General features: G+C 38.7%; 1 protein-coding gene across 3 annotated transcripts in view; it reads right to left on the minus strand.

Moving 5' to 3' along the window:
- Positions 1-21,469, minus strand: part of SUPT3H (SPT3 homolog, SAGA and STAGA complex component) — a 727,450-nt gene that overhangs the window by 216,255 nt on the left and 489,726 nt on the right. For all 3 annotated transcript variants that reach the window (XM_073625237.1, XM_073625238.1, XM_073625239.1), the window contains one exon: positions 14,872-15,011. In XM_073625237.1, coding sequence (XP_073481338.1) covers positions 14,872-15,011 — 140 coding nt within the window. The remainder of the gene's footprint in view (positions 1-14,871; positions 15,012-21,469) is intronic.

The raw sequence follows: 21,469 nt of genomic DNA on the forward strand, positions 1-21,469 counted from the left end.
CTATCCGTACCCCGCGAGCCCACGTACAGTTACGTGGTTTCGCGCAGGGGAGCCAACCTGCCGCAGTAAAACTGCGGTGGCTGGTCCAGAAGCTGTTAAAGTCCATCTAAAACTACACATTCATTAAAAATTTCCTTGTCCACAGAGTATCAATGCTGCTGTAGTTTCATTGCAGAACGAACAGCATTGTCACCCTATTACAGACAGGAATAACAAGGGGAAATCAACAAAAACGGCTTTGTTAATGTTATTAACACGCTGTACCATGTATGTCATTTTTTTATTTTGCCCATAGCTCTGCTTATCCCCTTGACGCCGACAGCATGCAGATATGAGGCCTCACTGGACTGGGCTTTTTTTTATCCGTGGGGCCACATATCTAAGTATCTGTCTTTGTGCTGAGAGCGCGCCACGCAGCATGTTCTCAGCACAGAGACCAGGGGCTCAGCAGGAGCTACACCTGGTTCTGAGTCACATGATCGCTGTGATAGACTCTGATTGGATATCACAGTGATCAGTCTGTGTTTCTGTGAATGGAGAGGAAAGATACATTGTATCTCTCTTTCTCTCTCCTTGCAAAGAGAAAAAAAAAATACCTAGATCAAGGTTTCATCTAGGTCAGTGCCAGGGTTAGTGTTTGGGTCCAGCAAAGGTCATAGTCAGTATATTTTGGAAAGGATTAAAAAAAAATAAAAAAAACTTCTTCTTAATTAAATTAGTATTACATTAGTATCAGTGTCAGTTTGATAAAAGGATAAAAAAAAATAAAAAAATAAAAAATGCGCACTATTGTTTCTGAGCTGTAATATGGATACAAACAACTAACATACACATATGTTGCATCACTGCGATCATCGGGAGCAGGAGAATTTATTTTGGGTCATTCTTTTGTGGTAAGTTGTGGTAGTAACAAGAAATATACAGCTAAAATATATATATATTTTTTACTATTTTGGGACAGTTTTCCTTTGATAATTAAAAAGAAAAATAGGGAGATATCCATTACCATTTACCACCAAATGAAAGCCCATTTTGTCCTGAAAAAAAAAAAAAGAAAGTATAATCCACCTGGATGCACAAAGTAGTTGTGTTAATATGTATGGTTTTACTAACACATGTCAAGGTTGCAAAATTGTGCTTGGGCATTATCATTTGTTTTACCCTTAGACGGGAAGGGGTTAAGCAAGTAGGCTCAACTTGGTTTTCAAAATAACAGGCAAAGCCCTAGTCCTTTTGTGAAGCAAGTATTAGGTGCGCTTTTAGGCATTGCAGGTGATTACTGCCATGATGTCACCACATTTTTGGTTTGGTGAGTCCTGAGCTCAGGGGTAAATGCAGCATAAGCAATTGACTAGGGAATGCTGCATGTCTTACTCCTTTGAACAACACTGAACATGGCAGTTTGAGGTTTTGGAATAGCTCCTTGCATTCACTTTTTACACCAGTTCTCTGAATCGTCCAAAAAGGTAGCAAAGATATTTTAGCGAAATGGGGATTGGCAACCAAAACACACAAATTATGTCCAGCTTTAATTAAAGAGTCCGCTTTCTGTTGGCTTCTAAATGGGCCATTGTGTGAAGTATTAAGGCTCTAAACTCTGCATTTAGCAGATTTATAGTAATGCAACATCCAAGTGTTGGAAGTACAGTGGAAATCACTTAAGGGATTAGCTGCTAAGGTAGTAAAACATGTAAAATGCACAGAGAGGTGTGAGCCAGAGCTGAGGGTGGAATTCATGATTAAAACTTGTATTACCAATGAGCAAAAATAAACCTCCAGGCTTAGTACATTTTCATATTCATCAGCAACTTTAAGTGGTGAGCCTAAGAGGGGTGGATGGACCTCAGAACAATAAACTAGATAATCAGATGCAATTCAATGCAGTAAAATGGTAATGAATTGTTTTGCTTATTACCAAATAACCTATGACTATCGTAGAACGAACCTTGCTCAGTTAAGGCCTGAAAAAAAAAAAAAGATCCTCATGACTTAAATTTTGGTTGCTTCCTGCTGAATTGGCCAAAATTCAAGCTTTGGGTAGCCCTACAAGCACAAAAAGTAAATTTAAAAATCAATAGGGTCTCTTTTATCATAAAATTTTTACTTGTTAGCAATGTATTTATTCTCTCAGGTTTAATTGCACTTTAAAATAGAAATTCAATCACAACAATTTCTGCCCCCCCCCCCCATACCCTCGCATGATCCATGTTTCTCTACCAGTCAGATTAGTGACTTAAATTTTCTCCACAGCAGGTAAATAATACTGTTTAGTCAAAGACCTAATCAGTCTGCTGTTTTGGCAATGTAGATTCAGCCATGCACCAATGGGGGTATTCCTGTGCCCTTCTCTCCTGTAACAATAATCACAGTGCTGAACTAACAGCACACTGTAAAAAAATGAAGCCCTGACTGGCGCACACTGCTGACCCTCTCACTCGCTGAGGATAATAGGAATTTAATATGTCATATTAGGGCAATTATACAAAATATATAAGAAAGCAAAAATTTTTAATGAACCGGCATTTTATATTTTATATATATATATATATATATATATATATATATATATATATATCACCCTCCTAGATAGATGCTAGGTTTTGATAGATAGAATTAGTATATGTTTTGATAGGTAAATGTATTTCCTACACTGTAGTCAGTGCTGTTATTGTTTGTTAGGTAAAAGCATAGTTTGCTCACTGTACTCCATGCAGCTGCATTCTGGTAGTAAGGTCTGCTCAGTGTGCTCAGCTGCTGCCAGTCTGGTAACTCCCTCTGCTTACAGAGAACTTATGAAGTTTCTGGATGATAGGTGTTGGGCTATTCAGACGACAGCATAAAAATGGATACACCCCTGCGCATGCTGCCCTCCCAGGAAGTGCTGTTATGTCAGCTGTTGTGATACCCTTAGGTGGGTGACCTGAGGGCCTGGATGTGGAGACCCTGCAGCTAAAGAAAGCTGACAGAGGGGGGCTGCCCGCTTAAGATCTGGTCTGGTATCACCGGAGTAAGGTTTCTCTTGGAATTTGGAAGGAGGCAACCAGCTGTCCTTGGGCTTTGTGTGAGTACAGATGCTTGAGAGATCTTGGGCACTTTTGTGCTTTTGCTACCCCTCGTGTGCTAGAGAAAGTTAGCTGTGGGTCTTGTTAAAGGTGACACCGGCTGGTGTCCCGATAAGCTTTGTCCAGCTAATCTTGTACTTAAAGGGACTCTGCTCTTGTGGCTCTAAGAAAGGAGTTTTACAGTTGACTACCACTACTGCTATCTTAAGGCTGAAGTCTATTGTTTTCTACAAGCACAGACTTTAATATAGCAAGTCCTCAAAGGCTGCGGGCGAAGCTTGGGGGGGAAGACCTGGACAGCAGTTTTGCGGCTCCTACGAAAGTAGCGTTACATATACACACACACTGTATATTCATTAAAAGAATATGATGCTACAGAGCATGTAAAAAGCCACTACCACCACCAAGCTTGCAGGATATGCCCGGCCACACCTCAGACTATTTACAAAACTGGATATACTATACTATATCCTGCACTGTTTCCTATTCTAACATATTGTAACAGTGTCATTCAAAAAGCAGTATAGCAACAGATTATTGCTAGTAAAAAGCTGCGTCTTTCCATGAACTTATGCACTCGCCTCTATGTTAGTTAATTGGGCTCTTTCCAGCACCAGCCTTACAGTGTGATGCACAGTCTTTCCTAGTGCACTCTCACACAACCCCCAGGCACGATGGCCCTTGAAAAAATCTAAAAACACAAAATGTGTCAGCTATAAGCTCTTCCACTATACGACCATGCTGGTTTTTAGATGATTTTAATTTAACTACCTCCAGCCTGCCGTATAGACAAATGAAAGTGGGCGGAATACTCTCTAGTTCTGGGATAACGTCATATGATTTCGCTCCAGTCTAACCACGATCTCAGGCGTGCTGTGTCCCTGGGACATGGCGCAACCCCGATCTTAGTAAAGAGCCGATGACTCAGCTCTTTACCCATGTAATCAGCTGTGTCCAATCACAGCTGATCACATGTAAACAAGGAAATGCCTGTTATCGGCTCTCCTCGCCTCACACTGACAGAGTGTGAGAAGAGGAGAGCTGATCAGCAATATCTCCCCAGAGGGGGGACCTGTGAGGTCTCCCCTTACAGTGCAGCCCCAACAGTGCCCAGCAGTGATGCCAGTCAGTGCCCATCAGTGATGCCAATTTTTGCCCATTAGTGATGTCAATCTGTGCCCATCAGTGATGCCAGTCAGGTCTGCCTTTCAGTGCCGCCTATCCCTGTCCTCCATCATTGCCTATCAGTGACACCTCATTAGTGCCACCTCATCAGTGCCCACCAGTGATGCCTCATCAGTGCAGCCTAATCAGCACACATGCGTGAAGGAGAAAATGTACTTATTTACAAAATCTTCTGACAGAAAGAAAAACCTTTTAAAAAAAAAAAATTGGCCTTATTTTTGTTTTTTTAGCTAAAAGTAATAAAACCTAGCATTGATTAAATACCACCAAAACAAAGCTCTATTTGTGCAAAAAAAAAAAACAGAATTTGGGTACAGCGTGGTATGACTGCACAATTGTCATTTAAAAACGTGACAGCACTGAAATCTAAAAATTGGCCTGTGCAGGAAGGGGGTTCGGAGTGTGGAGGAAGAGGGAATTCCACCTAACATCGTAAGGCTAAGGATGGAAAGAGTGAGGGAGTCTAGACCTACCAAAGTGCGGTTAAACACCTACAGTAAGTAAGCAAAACAAAACATATTTCCATGGAACTTTAAATAAGGCATAAAATTTCCATAAAAAAAATTATTGCACAATAGATGAAAACCTTATACATAAATAGGAGTTAGTAAAATAGCAAGCTGATTTGTTACCACTACCATATATCAGCATACAATCAGCATCGTATTCATATAATAATTCATATAGATGTTCCACGCTGCCAAATTTTTACATCATAATAGGTGCATCCAATAACTCAACACGTTTTGTGAATGTTGCTTCACTTCTTCAGGAGTAGATGCCCAATGTAAAATCTGTAAACCAAAAAACTATTTTACAAGGTATGTTCAGGCACTACCCCTAAAAAAGGGGAAGTGCAATATCTATGTATATTGATTACCTTAATAGAACAATACTTACAAATCAGATTGATAATTGATCGAAATAACACCTCTAAATGGCAACCCGGGACCCGGGAGTTGTGGAAGGAAAACATGGTACCCTGATGGGAAAACTAAGGAGCAGCACCTAAAAATGCATAGATGGAATCAGAAGACTCAAATTCCCACCAGAAACAATCGGACCTTTGGGACAAGAACATAGAAAGGGGAAAACAGAATAGCCTGTGTGCACAAATCCACCAAGTGCATCAGAAAACAATGAAAAAAATGTACCTCAATGTTGTGCTATTAGTGAGAGTAATATGTACACCCATGTGAACATCTGAATGCTGTTTCTCCACTATATAAGTATCGTACCCACAAAGAACCAGAAACACAAAGGGAAGAGGAAGAATGAGAAATCAAGTGATGCCTAGCAGCAGTGGGCCACAGATAAAGTGTGTGCAGTATAAGCGTTACAACACTGTTAGGCACCAATACTGTATGTATGCTACCACAGATAATTATGTATAGGTATCTAGGGTGAAGAAGTACCACCAAAACTCAATTTTCGTTCAGTAAATAAGTTACAGTTAACATGGGGAAGTGTATAAAACTGACATAAAAGACTGACTGTGCAGAGTCACAAGGGCTTTGCTTATGGCAACATTATTTGAAACTGTAAATTACCACCACACATACTCCTTTTTCCATCTTAAAGTATATTCTGCTGAACAGTAGCCATATTAGACAAAATGGTCAGCATTCCACAAGGAGATTAACAGCAGCCCAGGGGAAGAAGCCTCACTACTGTGATAACTGTCTGAAGACCCTGTCTCCAGGGATCCTCAGGGTTTAAGCAGCCTATAAAACTAACCATACCAGGTTTTGAAATTCCAACACATATCTTATGCCAATCTTGACATCTATCCTGTAATGCTAGACTAAAGCTTTACACACAAAGAAACTAGATACAGCACCTCTGGAGTAGTAATAACTACTGTATAGCATCGGGAAGTTATACAAATGCATAGGACTACACTGTCATAAGCCACAGATGCTATAGTCTGTATTCATAATACTGTGGCTCAGTGAATAGCAGGTATTACACATTGCACTCTTAGGGATATTGAGCAATTCAGCTAATGCAACTATTCTAACCTGCGTGCCCCAGAGCAACCAATAGGAATTAAGTAATGCTTAGAGATATTTGACATGTGTATGTGCCAGTTAAGCTAGTACGGCCATACAGTAAACAAGTGGAAATTATTCAAGAAAACAGATCTTGATTCAAATAGTGCCATCAGACAAGGCTGATATACTTGAACAAATAACATATATAAGTGACATGGTGTATTTATTTTTATGATACAAAATAGTGAAAATGCAGATTTATTATATGATAAAAATAAGTAAATCCTCACATTTACCACCACTTCAAATCCATGGAATATAATCAGATGTTCCAATGTGTCATCATGCCAAGATCGAAATAGCTCTATAAGGCCTTTATATAGAAAGTTGTGAATGCCTGAGTCTAGTAAGGGATTTCATAAGATCACCAAATGATCTGTACATTTCGCTGTAAGGAAACAAATCTACAAGTGGCGAAGATTTAAAGATTGGCCAGCCCAGAAAATTCATCCCAAGAGCTAATTTAATCAAGGTGAGTTCAGCTAACTCTTGCAACAGTTGGGGTCAAAGTGCATGTATCTACAATCAGAAAAAGATTGCACCAATTCAATCCACATAAGGGCTGTGTTAAGAAAAAGCCTTTTCTATCCAAAAAAGAACATTAGAGAAAGATTGCAGTTTTCCACCAAACATATAGGCACGGACCAGGCCTGGAACAATATAGGTATGCTGATAAATCAAAATAAAGCTGTTCGGTTATAAGTATGTATATGTTTGCCACAAACCAAAGATAGTATTTTAGGAGAAGAATCACATAATGACTGTGAAGCATGGTGTTGGAATGTTTTGGTTTGGGGTTGTTTTGCTGCTTCAGGGCCTGGGCACCTTACAGTCATTAAATCAACTACACATTCTAAAGCATATCAAAGTATGCTTGATGAGAAATAATCTGCCCAAAAGCTGAAATGAGACCAGAAATTAGTCTTTCAACAAGAGAATGATCCAATGATCCAAAGCACACTTATACATCTATATAACCAAAGCCCTGATTGGATTCCCGTTGAAATTTTGTAGGGGAATTTGGAAATGGGAAGTTCGAGCAAAGAAGCCCACAAGCATCTTGCAACTGTAGGAATTTTTAATTGGAAAGTGGTCAAAAATAGTAATTTCTCCTAAAGGGAGCAATACTAGTTTCAGATGCCAAGGATGCACTTACTTTTTCCAGAGTACACCATTACATCTATTAATATGTTTGATGAACAAATGATTAAAAAGACAAAACTTACTTCTGTTCTTATTTGTGCATATCCTATTTATCTATAGGATAAAGATCCAGTTTTTGGCTGAGAAAAAAAAAATGGGAATTTCCAGATACTATCCCCTACCAAAAAAAAAATTTTCTATCATAAGAACGTTTTCATGAAGCATTTTTTAAAGAATTACAGTAGTGTTAAATGCAAATGTACACCCCTGCTCTGTAAATGTTCAGATGGTTTTACTAAATTTTCATTTGCTTTTCACAAAAACGTCCCTCAGAAAACACTATCAACAAATCAATTCCTTGTAGAACAGTTTATTTATTGTAGTTACCAGTTCTGACCCTGAGGTGAGGGTGTATTAGTCTTCAATGCAATAAAAAATGTAACAATATCCATTAGTATGCCCTACCTTTCGTTAATCCATAATCATATGAGCTACATGTACATATATTCTTAGATGCAGACATGTCTTCCAAAGGGGGACTCATGATCCTAGCTCCTGCTAATTAGGACATAAAAATAGCCAGTAATAAAAATGTAAGGATAGGAAGAAAGATGGACTCTTTTCCAAGGAGCCCCAACCACCGTTGTTATAAGCTGACAATCTGGAAAATAAACTAATATATATTCTATCCAATAAAATCTTGGTTTATCGTATAGGTGATGGCTAAATGTGGTGGAATTGATCCAAAGTACCTGAGGCATTTAAATCAGTAGAAATATTGTAAATGGGTTGCTTGACAATCTAGTGCAAGAATGATATATGTAAGAACAACATTACATCCCTATTTACTACATCACTTTAGTGTCTATTCAATTTACATCATACAAGTCCCATATATTCGCCTTTTTATCTAAAACTATTCAAACCAGAACAAATGTAGTTGAAGTGGACTGGAGAGGAAAAGTACTATGGACTTATGCTACGATTGAATCCAAACCCCATCCACTTGTATTTGGTACAGTGAATTCCTCACTGATGAAAACAATACATTTTTAAAAGGTGACCACCCCTTCTTCGGGATGCTATATAATTTCAATATTTCCCTATAGTTTATTACCCATTTACAAGTATTGTGTGTCATGTTTCCCACATATCCCAATTTCTTTACTATAGGTAGGTCTAAAATATAAAGAAAATAATAAGTAACTATAGCTAAATTGCAAATGGGTTCACAAATTAAGGGCACTGATGAGTAGTTGTAGATAAAACTATAAATACATAGTCAAGTTTTCAAAAAGAAGTTGTCTAATTAAGAAAAAACATGCCATGGTAAATAATAGTTTCTTACGGTATGATTCCACTCAGAATTGAAAATATGCCCATGATTACTATATTAAATAACTTTAATATTTTGTAGTTTGAGACTTGCTGAGTGTCTAGTTTAGAAAGACTAGTCTAAGCTAGACAATCAGCAGTCTTCTTTTTTGTACAGACAACGATTTGCCTGATGAGCTGAATGTGTCAGCTCACAAGCACTTCCTGTCGGTCTCTATGTAAGAAATCCAGCAGAAGTTTTCATAAACCTGCCCGCTCAGCACCGCTCTATTCCTATGAAAATGCCGCCGAACAGCAGGCTAGCAGCGTTAATTCCTGGAGTAACATATCCCCTATGCGTCACTTCTGAAAATAACTGCGCTAGCATTTAACGTCAATGCCCACTGGCTAGCTACATCACTACCGAAAATGATAAAGCTAAGGCGGCAGGGAATACGCTCAGGAGCCTCAATGTTCAGCAAAACCCAGAAGAAAAAGTAATGTGACAGGCAGTCTTGACAAAAAAAAAAAGTTACTAATAAGCATATTTTTAAAAATGTAACAATGCAGATAACATGCTATGGCAGATTAGGTTTGATTAGCGGTGATTTAAGGTGAGGCCTTTCCTTCCAATTTAACTATGGTCCTCTTTTCCTTGTTTCAACATCATACAGATGGGTTCCACAGCTTCCTGATAACCTGTGAAACAAATGAAGACTAATACAACTTCAGAACTGGTAACCACTTTAACCACTTGCCAACCGCCGCAGACACATATACGTTGGCAGAATGGCTCGTACAGGCAAATGGGCGTACCTGTACTTCCCCTTGAATTTGCCACCTTGCGGGTATGCACGCCCACCGCATGCCGCGGGAGCGTGCCTGTGGGTCCCGCGAACTCGATGTTTGCCGGCGGCCCGCGATCGTGAGACGGAGAAGCAGAATAGAGAGATGCCTATGTAAACAAGGCATTTTCCTGTTCTGCCTAGTGACATGACAGGGATCTACTGCTCCTTGTCATCGGGAGCAGTGATCGCTGTCATGTCAGTGGTAGCCCATCCCCCTCACAGTTAGAATCACTCCCTAGGACACACTTAACCCCTTGATTACCCTCTAGTGTTTAACCACTTTTCTGTCACTGTCATTTATACAGTAATCAGTGGCTATTTATAGCACTGATCGCTGTATAAATGACAATGGTCCCAAAATAGTGTCAAAAGTGTCCGATGTGTCCACCATAATGTCGCAGTCCCGATAAAAACCACAGATCGCCGCCATTACTAGTAAAAAAAAAATAATAATAAAAATGCCATAAATCTATCCACTGTTTTGTAGACACTAACTTTTGTGCAAACCAATCAATATACGCTTATTGCAATTCTTTTACCAAAAATATGTAGAAGAATACATATCGGCCTAAACAGTGGAAAAAAATTAGTTTTTTTACATATTTTTTGGGAATATTGATTACAGCAAAAAGTAAAGAAATATTGCTTTTTTTCGAAATTGTCGCTTTTTTTTTTATAGCGCAATAAAAAACGCAGAGGTGATCAAATACCACCAAAAGAAAGCTCTATTTGTGGGAAAAAAAGAACGTCAATTTTGTTTGGGTACCACGTTGCACTACTGTGCAATTGTCAGTTAAAGCGACGCAGTGCCGAATCACAAAAAATGCTCTGGTCAGGAAAGGGGTAAATCCTTCCAGGGCTGAAGTGGTTAAGGATAAATGAACTGTCATCCTACAAAGAATTGATTTGGTGACAGTCTGGGGTATTCTGAGCGTAGTTTCTGTGGAAAAGCATATGAATAATTTGTAACATCATCTGCCAATTTCAATAGCAGGGGTGGACATTTGTATTTAGCATTACTGCAATTTTTAAACAGAAATATGCAGTTTTCTTGTTTGAGATAATAAAAAGAAATATTTAGGTACATATGCTGTATATGTTTATCAGTAGCACCTGAAAAGTTCTATTTTTCTTCTTTGTCTTGGTATTCATACTGCACACTCAGGGATGTGATGCAATTATATTTTGGGCCAGTCACAAATCTTGTTTAGTATGTTGAAAAAGTCAACAGTTCACATGAGGTGTACTTAATTTTTCACATAACTGTATTTGCAAAGACATCTATGCCTTACTGTACATACTGTATGTAGCCAACTGACATGAACTTATGAATCTAGCACATACGTAGTTTGTAAAATCCAAGTGTCACACCGTTACAAATGCATCAATAGGCAATACTCTTTTTGGCAAAGAACTGTATCACTGAGGACAATATAAACTCTACTAGGGGGGCACTACACTGTATCCCTAATATTACATATGACAACTGTTACCTATCTAACGGACGATCTGAATATGAAATGAATGCAAGCCCAGAGGTGGCCTCAATGCAGTGGTGAACAATCACAGGGATTTAATTGCAGAAAAAACCCTTCTACATGGCTACAGTACAACTCTTTGTAAGTGAAACCACACCACAACAAAAACATATCCTGTTTAAGCTGCACTGACGTCAGAAGTGTGTGTTTACTGTCTGTGCTGGACAGAGTGCCACGGTTTCTGGCCCCAAGCAACGTGGAACAAAAAGTATCTGCGCTCGTCCAAAACCAAGATTACCGCACACTTTTAAGGTAATTGATACATAAATGAAAAGTTACGGTTAATGATCTGAGTGTATTTCTGGGCTGTGAAATGTTTTATGGACATTATTCCTCACTTAAATCAGATACATATCCTGCTTATAGAAAGCATTACCCTGCATGTTTAATGGATTTACCATTTTCACCAACATATTAAACTTTTTTTTTACTGAGAACATAGCACCATTCAAATCTGTTCCTACTCCAGTGGAGCTTACAAACTAATTACAGTTCTACAATCATACAATTACAATTTTCCAGCACTTGTCTATCAAGTTCAACCTTCAAGGTCACCAATATGTGTGATCCAAAGGAAGGCAAAATCCACCAAGCAACTGTGGTCAATCTTGTGTTTTAGGAGACAAAAATGTCTCGTAAAATGATAACTTTTAGTGCCCTGAGACCTCTCTGGCAATGACTGTTCTCACTGAGCTACCCGAAATGCTAGACAGCACCCTGTCTGATCCATTGGACAACCTTGCCTTGTGCCTTGACTGCTGAACCTTGAACGCTTTGCTCCTCCTATGAACTTCTTGATTTAAGCCATGTTCCTGCACTTCATGTTTGCAAGATTATTGTGTTTTTTCCAGCCAATAGCTCACTCATCTTCCCTTCTGCCATCCTTATTTTTGCTACTACTCGTTACCGACCTTTGGCCTGTTCCTTGACTACGCTTCTGCCTTATCCCAACCTACAATAACTTGTTACTGACCCCTGGGTTGTTTACTGACTACGCTACTGTTTGATCCTTACCTGCTATATCCTCTTCTGGACCCTGGCTTGCTCACCTCCTAGTGGGGCGATTCTGAGGACCGTGAGCTGGTACTAACATGCAACAAAACCCATCTCAACCATCAGGAGCTCTGGTGAATACCGGTTAGTTATCCATTAGGGTGACCTGCTTGTGTACCTGTCCTGCTGGTTGGTGGGAGCCTCTATACTGCTATAGCTACAGGTCTCTGAGCCTGACCCCTGATCTTGACAGGCTAACTAAAGATATAAAAAAATTCAAGGTCCATTTTGCAGATGCACCGACAAATCTGTTCCATCAATATACTTGAAAAATACTTGAACCTAGCATTTCAAAAGCTGGTATTTTTTTCATCTTCAGATAGCCACCTAAAAGACATCACTTTGACAATAATTTGCTTCTTAGGAGAAAATACATTTTTGACCCAATAGGCAATCATATCCCTAAATTAATATAATACCATCTTTGGTAATTACTAAAATTGATACTATCACTTTGACCAAAAAAAAAAAAATCAGCTTAACCCCTGCCAATATACTATTATATATAAATAAATATATTATATACTATTCTGTTAAATATGAAAAGGAACCCTTTTCGTTACACTAATATCTGTATTTCATTCATATTCAGCTGATGTCCCCCTTTTCCTTTCTTCATCACTTAGGAAAAAAGTTAATTTGCTAAATGTTTATATTGACCTTGGATATAATAAAACATATTAAATTTTTTTGTTTATTTAGTCATGGGATATGCCAACTTACTGTATATAACATCAATCAGAAGAAAAGTTTCAGATTAATAATTTAGTTGCCTGCTCTTGTGCCCACCCCAAATCACCTTCACCACTACATATTCAAGATGCTACCTTTATTATTTATTTGTTATCCATTATTTATAGATTTTTTTTTGGTGGTCATCTTGCATTGGGTGATGTTGCTTAGCCAAAACTTTGTAGGTTTGGTTAGAATATATAAGTGTTGAAACTTTTGTTTTATTGTTCTCTGTTGTCCCTGTTGGGAGATTCAACCAGGCTGTTAGCCCTGGCGACAATTGTCAGTTAGACAGAAAGTCATGAGAAATACAAATATGTACAGCTGTCACCAGACCAAGAGGTTAGTGGAGTTGACTTCCAATAAGACACATGTCCCAATAACTACTGTCTAAAAGTACATTTTCTCTCCTTTCCTGAGAAACATGAAACGCTCCTCAATGGGATACAGACAGCAAAAATGGTGCCAACAGATGTTTACCGATTCCCTTATATAGATATATATATAGATATATATAATACACATATACATATACACACAAACACACTGTATACTAAAATTTAGGCTTTATATACACTTTAATGTTAACCTGTATTTCCAAGTCCATCTAAAGCTTTGTTTTTACCCTCCTGTAAGGAGGCAATGCCTTTACCATGGCCTAGGTGCATAGCTTTATTATTCTTTAGTAATAAATTACATTTTGCCATTCAATAACCCACAAAGAGGAAAAAGAACATTGATAGTAGGAACAAACAAAAAAGAAATAGAGGGAAGACAGGAGCCCTTTACAACACCTTTTGGTGTTGAGGCCAAATAATTAAATTTTAGTCTCATCTGAACATAACACCCTTTTCCATGTGGCCTCAGACTCTTGTGTGTTTAAGGTGGTCATATGAAACTAAAATTGAATTATTTGGCCTCAACACCAAACAATATCTCTGGCGGAAATCCAATACAGCTCACCATCCAAATAATACTATTCCTACAGTAAAACATGGAGGTGGTAATATCCTGTTATGGGGATGTTTCTCTGCAGCAGGGACTGGAGCACTTGTCAGGATAGAAGAAAAATGGATGGGGCAAAATACCATCAAATTCTTGAGGGAAATCTGTTGCCAAATCTCTGCCAGAAAGTTGTCAATGGGAAAAAGGTTTACCTCCCAACAAGACAATGACCCAAAGCACACATTTAAAATGACCACACCGTGGTTGAAGGAGAAAATGGGTAATGTCCTTGCACAGCCTAGTCAGAGCCCTGACTGAAACCTCATTGAAAATCTGTGGACTGACTTGAAGACTGCAGTCCACAAACGTTCACCATCAAATTGAACTGAACTTGAGCATTTCTGCAAAGAGGAGTGGGCAAATATTGCAAAGTCTAGATGTGCAAAGTTCGTAGATACATATCCCAACAGACTAAAGGCTGCAATTAAAACAAAATGTGGTCCTTTTTCCAACTCAGTGATTCTGTTTTTGATTTTCTTTTTATTTCTTCTGACATGTTGGTGTTTTATCTTTCACTTGGATATTATAAGCTGCACTAGTAAATACAGCTGGATAAAACGAAAAAAAAAATGTGTCTGTCTTCATTTCAGGCTGCAAAGCAACAATATGTGATAATTTTAAAGGGGGGATGATTCTTTCCCTTTACCCACAATATTACTTAAAAGATTGAAATTACGATTTGATAGATCCATAATATGATATACTGTAGATCTTCTAGGAGGTCTAATGTGTCCCATCAGCCATCCAAACCTTGTAGAATAGGTATGTTTGGTGTCTACCTGATTGGTCATCTTATACAGTACATTTCTCACTTTACCTAAAGGGTAAACATCCAAAACTTGGGAATCAACAAGTTAGAACATCTATATTCTCTATACTAGATTTAGCATAGAGGACATATATTTTCATAGACTGTAGAAAAAAAAATTAAATGTACCTCCATACGTTCCTGCTTAACTTCATCAATGTCGTCATCCTCCATTAGTGCTAGCAGCTCTCCGGTCTGGTCAATGGAGTTTAGGAAATCCTGGGCTAGTTTCTGACGTTTATTTGCATTACTGTTGGCAGCCAACTTCTCTACATACAAGAGGAAAGCAGAAAAATATGAACAATGCTATATCTGTGTTGGCACCTTGACACACTTAAGATACATCTGTCAAGGAAAAATAGAAGTGCATGATGGAAGGAATACTAGATACTGGGAAACTGGTAAAGCAAGTGGGTAGGCCAATGTGAAAATGTGAGATTTGCCAACCATGTATAAACAGAAAAATGCTCTTTTGTCATTGAATGATAGAACCTCAAACATTATACCTCTATAGCAGTCATCCTTAAAGTGAATTTGGTGCTACATAAAAAATATATAAATTTGTCATGACATTTCCAAGCACGCCTGAAACAATGACAGTCTGATGGCGGTCGGCTATTCCCTCCTATAGTCACCAGGTAGGCCTGTCTCCTGAATATTTTTTCTTGTGTGCCACTGTGATAGGCAGCCTCTGTAATGAATGGCAATGCTCAACAGTCAGGACAGGATAATCAGAGCTCTATATATTTTATGCTATGTATAAACTCTGCAATTTTAATGCAATTTGGTGTCTTTTAAAAGTCATTTACTTCCTAGTTTTTAAGTAAAAGTCAGTCTATTAAAACAATTTTATGCTACTGATAAATGCATTTTCAAACTTCCATCCCAGGTTTTATTATTTGGGCATTTGAAACATGGACGTGTTTATGGTTATAAGCTAATGAAGGCAACAGAATTGGTAAGGTTAAAGGCCAAATGTATAAATGTGGTTTATTTACTGGGCATACTGTACATGGGCATCGTCACAGAGCCATGCATGGGCACCCCTTCTGTGGCATGCATAATGCATGCTTATTCTCCTTTAGCCATCAAGCTACTTTTTGGCATTCTTACGAGATACTGATAGACATTTTTACTGGGCAATTTATAGATTCCTTATTGTGGCCAATCTACTGTAACACAGAAGTTGCTGAATCACAGTTAAGGGATAAAAGCATTTCTTTAATGCCTTATTTCAGTTAAAAATGACCCTGTGACCACTTATAAAAGAAGGCCGGCCATGTAAAAGAAGCCCATCTATGCCTACTTGTTGACCGCCCTATCGCAGTTTTACTGCTACAAGGCGGCAGTTGTGCAGCGCATCATGTATATATACGTGATTCCAGACTTATGCCTGTAGGGGGTCACGCGCATACCACCTGCAGGTCGCTTCTGCTGTGATCATTCATAGCAGAAGCCGATCTGTGGGTGCCAGACACTCAATGTCTTCTGGCACCCGCCGGTCGTCAGTATAGTACATTGAACGGGGAATCTGCCTATGTAAACAAGGCACAGCCCTATTCTGACAGGGAGTAAGGGATGGATTCTGTGTTCCTGCAAAGCATGGACTAGAATCCGTCTCTTACCTTAGTAAAAGCAACACACTGTTAATACACAAACATTGACTAGGCACACATTTAACCTCTTGATCGCCCAAGATGTTTAACTCCTACCTAGCCAGTGTCATCAGTACAGTGACATATTTTTACTGTATTAGTTGCACCAGTTCCCAAAAAGTGTCAAAAGTGTCAGTGTCCGATTGTCCGCTACAATATTGGAGTTCCGCTATAAGTTGCTGATCACCGCCATTACTAGCATAAAAAAGAGAAATAAAAAAAATTTCATAAATATATCCCATAGTTTGTAGACGCTATAATGTTTGCATAAACCATAAATCAATTCAAGCTTATTATCTTTTTTTTTTTTATATACCAAAAACATGTAGCAGAATACAAATTGGCCTAAATTTATGAATTCGATTTTTAAAATTTTTTTTATTGGATGTGTTTTATTGCAGAAAGTAACAAATACTGTATTTACCGGCGTATAACACGCACTTTTTTCCTCTGAAAATAGGGGGCAAATCACGGGTGCATGTTATACGCCGACAGCGTACCTCGGAGGGGAAGGAGGGGGACGAATGCTGCCGGAATTCACGAGACATCATCTCCTGTTTACTCAGCTCTAACTCGGCTCTCACTCAGCTCCCACGTCACACACACAGTCCCACCTCTGCCGCTGGCATTGGACCAGAGTTCTGTCTATCACAGGAGCTGGTCCAATGCTGATGGTGGAGTCGGGACTGTGTGTGTGAGAGAGCCGACTAAGAGCCGAGTAAACAGGAGATGACGGCTCAGTGATTTCCTGCACTGTCCAGGCTGCATGGATGGTGAGGCTGTAGATGAGCACTGAGGCTAAAAAGGGGCATTGATCAGGCTGCATTGATGAGATGTGCTACAGATGGGCATTGATCAGGCTGCATTTATGAGATGTGCTGCAGATGGGCGTTGATCAAGCTGCATTGATGAGATGTGCTGCAGATGGATGGCCAATGATCAGGCTGCAGACAGGGATTGTTCAGGCTGCATTGATGGGAGATGAGGAGGCTGCAGATGGGCACTAAACAGGCTGCATTGATGGGCACTGACCCTTATTTTAATTCAAAGTTGTTTATTTAAAAATATTTTTTTCCCCTGAAATATCCCTCTTAAAATTAGGGTGCGTGTTATACCCTGATAAATACGGTAGTTATTTTTTTCTAAATTGTCGCCCTTTTTTTATAGTGCAAAAAAAAAAAAATGCAGTGGTAAGAGGGGTCAAATACCTGCAGTAGCTAGAAAACAGTGAAGCAGCAGCATTTCAAGACATGGACTGCTGGAAGGTTAAGTATAGATGGGCTTCGCTACAGGATTGGCCATCTCTTATAAATGACGCTGTGGTGACAGGGTCACTTTAATATACCTAGACAATTGAAACAAGTTTCCAAATACTGTATAAACTTGTGACTATTACCTAAATTACAGTTATCATTAAGGGCTATCACAACAAATTTCCTTTTGCGTATTTTAAAGTAAAATGTAAAAAAAAACTTGTAAAATATAGCCACAGACTGTAGCAGTGAGCAGATCGGTGAGGTTCGTCCAAAAGGTTTTTATTTTTGTCTGTGTGTCTGCTGGGAAGATTCACCCACTCTATTTATCCTTGTGACCACTCTCACAGTGACTGAAGTGATGGGAAACATACAATTTTACAGCTGTCACCACAATAGGAGGTGAAGGGAAAAGTTCTAATGGGGATATCTGTTGCAATGGCAACTATTTAAAAGGGGTCATTTCAGATGTAAGGGTTTCAGAGCACTGCCTCTAGGAGCTACAAACTAGAATTTCAGTCCCTGCTTCCACCATGCTTCATGTTGTCATACACGCCAACATCTGTACAAAGACCGGTGGACCTAAAGCTGCTCTAGAGCAGCTCCTCTCCAAAGAGGTCATAACCATGGTGCCATGGTCTCCATGAGGAAGAGAGGTTTCAGAGTTCTTAGTCCAACCTATTCACTGTCCTGAAAGCGAAAGGAGACATCCACCCCATACTAGATTACCAGATCTATAAAATTCTCAACAGATTTGTTTGGATTCAAACATTTTGCATATAATCTACCCAATCAGAAATTGCTTTCCTTCACCTGGGAGATTTTCTGGCCTCCGTAGACATATCCCTATCCTTCTGTGTATCAGTGTAAGGTTCCTTCATTTTTTTAAGCTGCATTTGCACCTGAGCCTTGGGTCTTTGAGTGTTTATCTGGTGTTTTTATACGCGATTTTGGCGCATTTTTATGGGCGATTTACATATTTTTATACAGCATTTTTGAGCTTTGGCTTTTTTTTATTAGCCAATAGAGAAAACTATCATCTGTTGCATCATTTGTTGGAAGGCTTTTCAGCTTTTCCGTCAGCTTTTATTGCTTTTCTGTTATAATTATCTATTTTTTGTTAGGGTAAGGGTTTAGAGTTAAGGTTAGGGGTTAGCATTTGGGGTTAGGGTTATTCCTTTTTTTGTTAGGGTATTAATACAACAACTACTTTTACTACGAATAATAATAAATGGAGAAATAAATGTAAAATATATAACTAAATAAATAAAAATAATCATATAAATAATACAGTAAAAAATATGAATACTATGTAATAAATAAATAACCCCTAACCATTACAAAAAAAATAACAAAAAATTAAATAACTAAATACCCTAACACAAAATAAATAAGCATAATAATAAAAAAATATATTATCATCATTATCATTATATTATTATTATTATTATTATTATTATTAATAATAATGATTTCTTTTTTGTTTGGGAGTTTAATATTATTAATTAATTACATTTAATTTAAGTGTTAGGGGTTAATTATTTTTTATTTATTATTACATATTATTTTATTTATCATTTATTTATGATGATTTTTAATTATTTGTGTATTTAACATTTATTTATTCAGATATTATTACTATTTTTTCATTTTTATACATTTTTTTTATTTGAGCAGAAAATTGTCCACAAAATGCGGGAATTGCGCACAAAAACGCGTGTTTCCATTCATTCCTATCTGAATAAAAATGCACCAAAAACACGCACATCTGCCCAATTTGAGCTACAAAAAAAAGTTCACAACTTTTTTGAACTTCAGGCATTTGGCTTCAGGCAACTTGGAGTGGAGATGTGAATCATCTCCATAGAGATTCATTGATTTTTCTCCTCCAGCATTTTGGAGCTTTGCGCTACAAAACCCTGAGGTGTGAATGAGGCCTTAAAGATTTCCTTTGTCTTTGTCACTGTTGTGCTTCCAGGACAGAGACAGGAAGTGAAGGGAAATCTCCCAAATGGAACAGTAAAAAAATAACTGATTGGGGGTTTGGCTATAGATACACTTTAAACTGCTGTGACAGGCAGTGGCGGCAGATGAAGTTTTAGGATGGGTTGGCGCCAGACCCCGCCCTTCCTTTTTGACCCATCCCACTTATCATAAGCCCCTCCCCTTACAGAATCCACCCACTCCATCCCCTGTATTCCACTTGCTCCCACCCATAGTGTCAGGAGTATACAGCTCAGCATCACAGGGCAGAGTATACAGCTCAGCATCACAGGGCAGAGTATACAGCTCAGCATCACAGGACAGAGTATACAGCTCAGCATCACAGGACAGAGTATACAGCTCAGCATCACAGATCGGGGTTGATCGCCATTACCGTCATAGGAATTCATGCGCCCAGCATCCTGAAAGGCGCCGGGAACATGGATAGAGGGGGCAGGGGTGGTGTTAGGGGGGGTGGCGCCGTGTGCCCACAATGCACAAGCCGCCCCTGGTTACTGGCTTGCTTAAAGCCCTTATGGCATCTTACAAGAAGATTTGGTTTTAAGGAATTATATCAAATAAAATTCAGTATCTCTTAAGATGAACATGCTTCCAAAAGCTTAATCACAATTATTATGATTATTATACACGATTTATATAGCGCCAACAGTTTACACAGCGCTTTACAATGTAGAGGGGGAACAGCACAATTACAGTACAGTTCAAGGGACAGGAGGGCCCTACTCATACAGCTTACATTCTAAAGGGAGGGGGTGGTGGTACAAAAGGTAATAGATGCGGGGAATAATTTGAAGGGGGTGGCACGGGGACAGTTGTTAGGTGGGTGCGGGATAGGCTTCCCTGAATAAGTGAGTTTACAGGGATCTCCAATCACAATTGGTTGAAAAAAGGTCACAAGGGATAAGTTCAATTCGAAATGGTTTTCACCAGTTTCTCTTTTCTGTATTTAAGCTTCAGTACATATGTTTTTCCACACTGGCTGAATGTATATTTATAAGGGGGGAATGTATGGCAGGTCTTCAGCATTACTATACAAAAAACAGGGTCCCAACATTTATTTAGCCTGGAAACCCCCTTTCAAATCTAGATTACAAGCAATGGCAAACTACAAGGAGGAACAGGAGAATGTTAAGGGCAACATGCGAACATTTGAAACAGAAATATGGAATGGTTGAAAAATAAAATGAGAACATTCCTTTCAAGATAGTCAAAACTGTGCGAATAACATATATTTAAAAACCTTCTAAGTTATGTTAATTACTGCATAATGTCTTCCAAAAATACGCTTCTCTTTCCTGAAAGTTATTATTTCAGGTGTTTTAAATCTGCACACAGACCGTAAGATGGAAAAGGGAATATGGCAAGCCCTGAAAAGCTACTGATGTTTCTCATCAGAGCTGCCATATAATAGTAGGTCCAGCAGAGGTGAAGATGTTATTAAAACGCACTTATCCAGCTCATGACATTCCAGATTCAAATTGTGCATAGAAGCAGACAGAACATTACAGACTAAATAAAAGTGCTGTTACTGTGAAAAGGATACAGATCGACACATTCAGTACAGAAACTTGGACGTAAGTGGGCCCACTGGTTGGGTAGCTTTTGGAACTCTGGCTGCCAGAGGAACAAGCCCCAAAATATCCTCCAACCAGTACATAAAGTAAAACGTGTAATAAACGCCACACTTTTCCAGATCTTTTAAAGCTCAACTCAAGGCAAATGGCTAAATTTACCATTGAATACATACTGTGTATGGGAGCAGTTTTACCTGCACAAGGTTTTTGTATTTCTGCCTAGCCAGTCCTGAGACATGCA

Source organism: Aquarana catesbeiana, linkage group LG04 (genome assembly GCF_042186555.1).
Source record: "Aquarana catesbeiana isolate 2022-GZ linkage group LG04, ASM4218655v1, whole genome shotgun sequence".
Lineage (NCBI taxonomy): Eukaryota > Metazoa > Chordata > Amphibia > Anura > Ranidae > Aquarana > Aquarana catesbeiana.